General features: G+C 47.0%; 4 protein-coding genes across 4 annotated transcripts in view; 3 read left to right on the forward strand and 1 right to left on the reverse strand.

The window, feature by feature from the left end:
- Positions 1-205: 205 nt before the first annotated feature.
- PADG_00001 (peptidyl-prolyl cis-trans isomerase H) lies at positions 206-1,492 on the forward strand (the record flags this gene model as incomplete). The annotated part of the gene is made up of 4 exons (XM_010757860.1): positions 206-269; positions 642-787; positions 1,049-1,186; positions 1,298-1,492. 4 exons carry the CDS (start codon positions 206-208, stop codon positions 1,490-1,492), a joined length of 543 nt encoding a protein of 180 aa, XP_010756162.1.
- A 572-nt stretch (positions 1,493-2,064) lies between these two features.
- Positions 2,065-5,584, reverse strand: PADG_00002 (alanyl-tRNA synthetase; the record flags this gene model as incomplete). The annotated part of the gene is made up of 6 exons (XM_010757348.1): positions 2,065-2,238; positions 2,311-4,719; positions 4,796-4,831; positions 4,894-4,920; positions 4,986-5,131; positions 5,221-5,584. 6 exons carry the CDS (start codon positions 5,582-5,584, stop codon positions 2,065-2,067), a joined length of 3,156 nt encoding a protein of 1,051 aa, XP_010755650.1.
- A 162-nt stretch (positions 5,585-5,746) lies between these two features.
- PADG_00003 (uncharacterized protein) lies at positions 5,747-6,591 on the forward strand (the record flags this gene model as incomplete). The annotated part of the gene is made up of 2 exons (XM_010757861.1): positions 5,747-5,873; positions 5,996-6,591. 2 exons carry the CDS (start codon positions 5,747-5,749, stop codon positions 6,589-6,591), a joined length of 723 nt encoding a protein of 240 aa, XP_010756163.1.
- A 1,565-nt stretch (positions 6,592-8,156) lies between these two features.
- Positions 8,157-9,259, forward strand: part of PADG_00004 (uncharacterized protein) — a gene marked incomplete at both ends in the record, with an annotated part of 1,392 nt that continues 289 nt past the window's right edge. Inside the window, 3 exons of the mRNA XM_010757349.1 lie at positions 8,157-8,762; positions 8,822-9,008; positions 9,138-9,237. Coding sequence (XP_010755651.1) covers positions 8,157-8,762; positions 8,822-9,008; positions 9,138-9,237 — 893 coding nt within the window. The remainder of the gene's footprint in view (positions 8,763-8,821; positions 9,009-9,137; positions 9,238-9,259) is intronic.

A 9,259-nucleotide genomic window follows, 5' to 3' on the forward strand; every position in this document is an offset into this window, starting at 1 on the left:
GGTCAAGACCCTCCATTACTTAATCCACTAATATAGTTATATCTCCCTCTTTTTTCATTCTGATACTAAACAGCAATTCTTCACCAGGCAAAACACACCCCAGGTGCTCAATTCTGGCTGGAATCACTTACCAGAGACCCAATTAATCACAATTCCAAAACACGCTCTTTAATCTTTAAGTCGTTCAGTAGTACACACATTTAAAATGGTTGCCCGTCCCCGCCGCAATCCAGACAATCCAGTGGTCTTCTTCGATATCACTCTTGGAGGTATGTACATATACTATTGCATACATTCATTCCGTTGGTCAATGGTGTCTCAATAATATATTCCTTCTACATCTCCCAAGTATTAAATAACAAGGACAACAAGAAAGCTCTTACGGTGTTTAGAACACCAAAATGTGTTCTGTGCAAATATGCATTCTCACTCGCTGTATCCAGAGTTACCCATCTGGAAATTGCTGAAACTGCTTTGAACTCGTATATACACTATGTTTATACCTCATTCCAGTCAACCTCTCACGCGTCATAATACCCATCACTCACGAGCTCTTTGTTTAGCTTTCTTTCACCTCGATGCTAGAGTTTCATATGTCTATCTATCAACAACCTCCAGACAATGCTAACCCTTTCCCATAGGACAAGAACTAGGGAGGATCAAGATGGAGCTCTTCGCAGATGTCACGCCCAGGACTGCCGAGAACTTCCGACAGTTCTGCACTGGTGAGGCCAAAAATGCCCGTGGTAAATCTCAGGGCTACAAAGGGTCCAAGTTCCACCGTGTGGTATGACAATTTTTCTTGTTTCCTTGATGACCTTTCCATTCTTAGTTGTCCGTGCATATCGTGTCTATTTTACGTCTTTGTTTGTCTTTCTATTTAACTTGTCATATCCCTTCCACCATTGATTGGCCAGGAGAGTGAGGTTTGATGTGCAACTCAATTACGTCATCAGCGTCTGGTAACACATAATTTAATGTGTATAGCCCATTGCGTGTTTGCTTCTTACCAAAATAACCCTTTATGTCTAACCAATAGTTTCTACAGATCAAAGAATTTATGATTCAAGGTGGTGACTTCATCAATGGTGATGGAACTGGTAGCGCGAGCATCTACGGCTCCGGCAAGTTCGCTGATGAAAACTTCAAGATCTCACATGACGGCCCAGGCCTTTTGAGTATGGCTGTAAGTGCCTTGTCCTTTCGCACCTTCCTCATGCAATGCGGCGTACAACAGTATCCTGCGTCTCCATCTCCAGCCGACTAATTTCATTTCTTTTTAATTTTCCGTCCATAGAACTCTGGCCCCAACACCAATGGCTGTCAGTTCTTCATCACAACCACTGCCACACCATTCCTCAACAACAAGCACGTGGTTTTCGGCCAGGTGATTGAGGACAAGGACAATGTCGTGCGTCGGATTGAGAACACCAACACCAAGAGAGACAAGCCGAACCAGGATGTTGTTATTGCGCAGTGTGGCCAGATCTGAGAGTTGATCAGTGTAATCTAAGCTTGAACGCGGAAGAAAGAAAGAAGGAGTGAACCGATGAAGTGAGAAGGGAGGGGGGGGGGGGGGGGGGTGGTAGAGAAAATGCAAAATTTGCTACTGAGACATGGACTTATGAAGAATTAATATGATTCATGTCTCAGTTCTATGATGTATTTGTACTTCGAGGGGACGCTAGGCTACATAAGCTACGTGCACAAGTAGTGAAGAGGTCGAAGAGAGAGAGTTTGCTTGACAAAATAAGAACCTTTCATGTTTCAATCAGATTCATCAGGTTGAGATGGCCTGGCGCCTCTCAAAAGACGATCCCGGGTGGATTGTGGTGCTTTACGAATGTGAAATGAAACAAACTCAACTAGCATCAGTTGATATCTTGTTTTTCCCCATCTCCTCTCTAAAGACCCCCATGAAAATTAAATGTAATGGCTAAGTAGGTATTTATATCGCAAAAAAGTATTACACAATATGAAGCTATTTCAGGAAAGTAAAACAAAGAAAGCAATGAAACTTCATTCTATCCCGTAGTTGTCGTGCCTCAAAGCTCAACCAGCAAGTCAAAGCTTAAACTTCTCCAGGTACTCTGTAGCAGCCTTTATAGCATCATCAAGCTTCTCAGCGTCCGTCCCATTTCCAATGGAGATGGGCCCCTTGCCTCCAGCGCGTCCGCCAACAACGTTGGCCACGGAATTGGCCCAATCGTTCGGAGATGCGCCTTGTTGGCTTAGGTTCTGTAACATTTGAGGTCATTCTGTTAGCATAAGCTGAGAATGTAAACAGACAAGGACCTCTAAATAACGTACCTCTGCAACATGACATCCATGTACAATCTTCCCAGCCTCCTTATCCGCCGCAAACACATAAAGCGACTTATCCTGCATCTTTGTCTTGACAAAATTCAACGAATCGCTAACTGCCTTGGCATTCGCCGAGATGGGCAGCTGCAGCACAAGATGGGGTGCATCCTTATTCTCAGGGGCCTGGAAATACCCCATAATCGCATCGAGTGCCTTCTTCGATTCTAGTTTCTGCGCCGCCTTCTGGCCCTCCAACACCTTCTTGTGGATCTGCGTGAACTTCTCGCGGAACTGTGCCTTCTCAACAGCTGATATCGTCAGCTGATTCAGATCCACCTGTAGTAACTTGGCCTCCATCTCCTTCTTAGGGCCCAGCTCCATCTTCTCGAAACGCTTCAGACGCTCGCCGAATTCCTTAGCGATCCGCTGTACCTCGTGTGCTTCTTCGCCCGTCACAGCAATAATGCGTCTGATGCCCTTGGCAATCCCGCTCTCTTCGAGAATGACGAGATCTTTGATATCTCCCGTCTTCTGCACATGTGTGCCGCCGCAGAATTCGATGCTGATTTCCTTCCAGCGCGGGTCGTGGACATCTTTGAGGATCTCTTCGAGCTCGACACCGACGGAGACGACACGGACGGGATCTGGATATGTTTCACCGAAGACGGCGCGCACACCTGTGATTTCACGTGCGATAGAGAGGGGGACATCCTTACCGTAGACGGCGCAGTTTTGGCGGATGTAGTCAGTGGATATCCTTTCAATTTCCTCGAGGTCGGAGTCTGAGACGGCGGATTTGTGGGAGAAGTCGAAACGAAGCTTTTCAGCGGCAACGAGGGAACCCTTTTGTTCCACACCGTCGCCTAGAACTTTGCGGAGGGCAAAATTGAGGATATGAGTTCCCGTGTGGTTGTTTCTGATAGGCCATCTTCGGAGCTCGTCATATTCTGCGATCACAGAGTCGTTTATGTTAAAGGAACCATACTTCATAAAGCCAGTGTGAAGTACGTATCCTCCATATACTTGAACGTCCTCAACAGCAAGTTCTGCCTTGCCGTCGATGATTATCTTTCCAGTATCATATTCCTGGCCACCCTGTTCTGCGTAGAAGTTGGTGCGGTCAAGGATAATACCGAATTGTTCGCCCTCTGGAATATCCTTTGAGGAATCAACAAACTTCTTGTTATGGTAGATGGCTTTGATCTGGGAGGTGATGTTGCCTCTGCCAAACTTCGCACTGTCGTCCGTCTTGGGAACGTCATCCATGGTCTCAAGGAGGCCGAGGTCATGGACAGTAAGTTTGACAACATCCTTTGTTTGCTTTCCCTGACCCTTGCTTGCCTCCTTAGCCCTTAGCCGGGCTTCTTCGAATTCACCGTTATCAATTTTCAAGCCTCGCTCTTCAGCCATGAGCTGGGTCAGATCCACAGGGAAACCAAACGTATCGTAGAGTCTCCACACATCTGCTCCATGTAATCTGTCCAGGCCCTTTTGTTTAGCCTGGAGGGCATATTCTTCAAAGAGGCGCTCTCCACGGTCGAGTGTCTTCGCGAAAGAAATTTCCTCCTCATCCAGAATTTCCATCACGTCCGTTGCCTTTCGTTTGATTTCAGGGAACATATCACCCATCTGCTCAACTAGTGTAGGTACGATTTGCGAGAAGAACCCGCCGATTTCAACGTTCAGATACTTGCGCGCATACCGAGCACCTCTACGGAGAACTCGTCGTACCACATAGCCTCGACCCTCGTTGTTTGGCACAGCCCCATCGGATATCGCAAAGGTTAATGTCCTAATATGGTCAGCAACAACGCGGTAAGCAGTATCGACTCCGTCAACGTCCTCTTCATGGAATTTTCCAGTATATGGACGGGAGCCTGTGATCTCGCGGATCTTCTCGAACAGGGGGGTGAAGACATCCGTGTCGTAGTTTGACGATTTGTTCTGGAGAATCGAAACAAGTCGTTCGTAGCCCATTCCAGTATCGACGTGCTTGTTGGGTAAAGGTCGTAGCGACTTGTCCTGTTCGCGATTGTATTGAATGAAAACGTTATTCCAGATTTCCAGCACATTGGGGTCGTCTTGGTTCACGAGGTGGGAGGCATTGCGGCCTCCAATCCTATCGTAATGGATCTCACTGCAGGGTCCGCATGGGCCTTGTTCTCCCATCTCCCAGAAATTATCTTTCATGTTGCCTGAAAGGAGGTGATCCTCTGCAACGCCGACGGACAACCATAGATCCCTGGCTTCCAAATCTGGTTCAATGCCTGCATCTGGATTTCCCTCGAAGTATGTCACGTATAGCCGATCAGGGTCGAGGCCGTAGACTTTGGTGAGAAGGTCCCATGAGTAACGAATAGCTTCTTTCTTGAAGTAGTCCCCGAAACTCCAGTTTCCCAGCATTTCAAAGAAAGTCTATCGATGGAGTAAAGAACACATCAGTATCGTCGCACGAAATAGACTCTTGTCTGTTATTAGAGCCCAAACTCACATGGTGATAGCTATCTTTCCCAACATCGTCGAGGTCCTAGAGGAATCATGTCAGTGCTAATCACTTGTGATGTCGCATGTTACAGCGCAGGAACATACATTATGTTTTCCACCGGCACGTATACACTATTCTATATGTTAGCCATCTGTATCTTTATCAAGCCAGAGGTATACAAAGGAGCGCCATCCACCTTCTGCGTGTTATGCGCACGTTTCAGCTGCGCAAAGTCTGAATTCGGTTCAACGGTGCCTAGGAAGATGGCCTTGTACTGGTTCATTCCCGCATTTGCGAATAGTAAAGTAGGGTCTGAGAGGGGTACGACAGAAGACGAGGGCACTAGATGCGACCAAGTAGTTAGTAAAGACTTGTTTACTTGTACGTAGTCAATGAAAAAATAGTTAGATATGAGGTATGACTGCACCTACCGAAGGTATGGCCGTTATCTTTGAAAAAATCCAAGAACGCATTTCGCACTCGCAAAGCAGGCCATTCTGGCTGCTCTACCATTTGCGTCGAAGTCATATTGAAAGCCGCCTGTGATCGTGGGAGAGTGCTGTTGTGGCGGCGGAAGAAGAGGGGGGTAGTTGAAAAGGTGTTGGTGATGGCGGGGGAGAAAAAGTGCCAGGCGAAGAAACGTCTCGAAGGCGGCAAAGGCACAGGAACAGAACCACCAACATTAACACCCACCACCTCCACCAAATTGCGGCAGACAGAGCGAGAACAGTAGCGAGTCAAACTCAATCCCTGGTGCAGCACCACACCACTGACTCTCTCACCTCCTACTCCCATCCAAACGGATCAAAACGCAAGGAACAAGGTAGTTAACGAGTGGCGAAAACGGGACAGCTATGCCCGTTCTTCACAGGGTTGTCTAGTTCTCAGACACGCGACTCCTCCCTCACGAGTTACGGGATCTGCGAAAGATTCTGCTGTTTAGAATAAGGGCGTTGCATGGCGCCGGTGAGTGGGGTGTCTTTGGCCTCGGAGGTCCGCGGCAAAAAAAGACACGCTGCCGAAGAGCTTGAGGGCGAGCAACGCCTTACGAAAAAGTTTGGATTGCTGCATATTGGTCGTATTGGTATGTTTACTCGCCAACTATCGATGTTTGTACAAGCTCTGATTATTTATTTTATCGGCTTGACTTTAGAATAAATCAATTCACTAACAAAGTCGTTGTTTTTTATCCGCCTTCTCCTGCAGGCCAGTCTTATCCGCCATCGATATTGGATAATGCTTGCACTATCAAGAAGACGCCAACCCCAGGCTTTGGGGCCGAACAGCCCAAGCCCCCTGCCGCTGTTGCTGCTGCTGCTACGAATGAATCAATGCAGATAGACGAGACAAAAGATAGAATCTACATCCACGACCTAGAGAGCGAATTTGCAAAAATCGAAGCTGAGGAAAATAATGTCGCAATCCTTCCAGAGATCGAGAAGAAATTGATGTCTGTGCCCAAGTCGGTATTAAGCACCAAGCCATCCGCCAGAAATGAACTGGTCTTGTACCGGCTGCCGTCCTCGCTGAGTGTCCCAGAGCCCCAGGATAGTGTGCGCAAAGCGATCATTGAGGCTAGGGAGCGTGCGCGAGAGAAGGCGATCGCTGATCAGATGGAGAAAGAGAAAGTGGAGGGGGAGGGGGAGGAGAAAATCATTACGCAACATTTTCTGAGTCATGAGATGAACGGTTCGTTGATGGATTTGCTGCCACCATCATCGTCTGCATTGCTTCCTTCGCCTGAGTCGCTTGATCTGAATTCACAGGATGACCCTGATGCGATGGATATCGATAGTGCTTGACGGCTGCTTTTAACACTTGTCCTCTTCGGGTTTTCGAAAATTATGGAGTGGATGATTTTCCGAGCGTTCTTTACTCAAGCTGATATGACTGCTATCCATTTCTTATTATTTTTACAAGTCAGCACGAACAGCTACAGGAGGTCGGCTCGGAATTAACGACTGGACTGAAGCTGCGGTGTGAATACTGTAGATGGCTAGGGATATTGGGCAGCTCGAGGCTAGCGCAGGAAAAAAAAGTTCATGAAGCCTTGCTGATTCTTGGCTGCTCTGCTTGGTCCCAAAGAAGGAGTTTTCGAAAGTTCGAAGGGGTGGGTGATGGCGTAGAGTGTTGGTGAAATAGACTGGTCTAAACCCTACGTCTGGCTTCCTTTAGGGGAAATTTGGTCTTGGAGTGCTATTCTTCTTGTTCTTTTGGGTCTGGGGTGTTATTGTTATTTATACTCACATATATATATGGGGACCTATTGTGACGGTGACCAGGTGGCAGTCAACTATCATTGTTATAGTAATCCGGGCTCTATATAGAATCAAATGAAGTCGACTGTTAGTATGATTAATAGCACTTTCAAATACAGAAAACAAACTCGGAGCAATATGGATATGAAGACCAATTAATTCAATTAACCCCCTAGATACACAGGCTGGGAAATGCGGACGCCTATACTCTTTAAGGAGAGGGGTATATCAAACGAAGTGCAAATAAGGGAGCCTATTTATATCCGCATAGAGTATCCCCAATGGTCAGTATTTACTTTGCTTTATCTCCATACTCATTCCTGTTCCAGCCAAAATAGAGTTCCGCAGAGCACAATCTCGCATGTGTGAATCCCACGCATCGATGTGAAGACCAGGTCCATCCCTAGTTAATATAATAAATATCATGGCTCAGCCTAGCCCAGCCCTATTTCTTACGGTCAGCCAAGCATCATCGGCATATGGCCATTTGAAAAAGATATACTCTCAGGATTATTTTCTCGTCTCAATTGCACTTCAAGCCCATCAGCATCTTGTCAACTCAAAGAGAGACTAAACACAGCCTTAGTTATCGATCAACAAGATGGCGAATTCTGTAATTCATAGGGTAATCATTACCTCGGAGATAGCCAGGTCAAAACACCAGTGATATCTTATAGTAGGAATGAAGAATATTAGAATAACATTGTTCTTCCACATTGTATGTACATGTACATGCACGGCAAACAGCGCCCGTCCCTCGGTTTCAGTGCCTCGAGCAAGCCATAACGTCGCAGCTCAGGGCTAAACCATTGATCATCACCAACGTTGCATTTGGCCATACGTTATCCGAATAACCAGGAAGACGTATCAAAGTTAAAGTTTGAAACAAGGTTATTTCCGCAGCCGGCGCTAAACCTTTTACACATCGGGGAGGGGCAATAATATTCCGGCCACATCTTCCGTCTGGTTATACAGAGGAAAACGATCAGGGACACACGACCCACCCGTATCAGCAGATATTTGTACAATAATTTGATTCTTAACAGTGAGCCCATTTCCATACTTTACTAAACCTCGAGAACCCCTAACCTATCAAATAGAAACAAATCATGGCCTCAGCAGGTTCCCAGAGGCCTTTGTCACCAGGGGAAAAGCGCAAGCGGGATGAGGATAGCGACATAAATGATAGGCCCCAACACGTTGTCAAGGCCCTTTCAAATGACACAGATGACCGGAACAAAAAGCAAAGGGTTATCGGACCAACCATGCCACCAAGTATCGTAGAAGACAAGAGTACTAGCTGCAGCGACAACGAGAGCGACGACAATTACGGACCCCCCCTTCCTCCAACTCATACGGATACAACTCAACAGACATGCAAGGAGGAAATCCAGTTGAATTCAACGTCTGAAGAATCACAACCCACCCGACGAGATGACTGGATGCTTCATCCGCCGGAGCATGGCGACTGGTCTTCACGTGTTGATCCAACGAAGATACGCAATCGGAAATTCAACATGGGTAGAAGTGCAACCGCTAAACCTTCGCTCAGTGGAGTTGCCGGCACTTGGACTGAGACGGCAGACGAGAAGAGGAAGCGGCTAGAGGCTGAGGTCATGGGAATCAAAGCCCCAGCATCTTCCAATGTTACAGGGCGCTCAGGGGAAGCATCTGAATACGACGCTGCGATGTCGAAGCGCGTACAGGAATATAATGTACGTTTATCAGCTCGTGCGACATGAAGTGCACCGACATAGCTAACAACTTCTTATAGGAAAAGAAGAGGGGGGAAACACTCTATGCGCAGCATCAATCTCGGCCTTCAAAGGAGGAGGAGGATGATCCTAGCGCTCGCCCATTCGATAAAGATAAAGATATCCGGGGTCCAACAAGGATCAACCATGCTCAAAGGCGAGAGTTGCTTAACCGCTCCTCCGACTTTAATACCCGATTTTCTGGGGGTAAATTCCTGTGACTGTCTTGATTGGTAACTCTGATTCTCATTCTTTACCCCTGATGGCGCCCATGGGCTGGGCCGTATGTAATGTATGAGCGGCCAATTAGTTGAGGCTCAAAATCTGTGGCACAAGCGAGAAGCGAAGTAGCCGCCGTGTTGGATTTGGACCGGAAAAGCCAATTTTTGTTGGACCAAGACACGAAGTTATTTGTTCGGTTACGTTGTACCACATGGTGAGACAGCACGCCCATGTGG

The sequence above is a fragment of the Paracoccidioides brasiliensis genome (genome assembly GCF_000150735.1).
Source record: "Paracoccidioides brasiliensis Pb18 unplaced genomic scaffold supercont2.1, whole genome shotgun sequence".
NCBI lineage: Eukaryota > Fungi > Ascomycota > Eurotiomycetes > Onygenales > Ajellomycetaceae > Paracoccidioides > Paracoccidioides brasiliensis.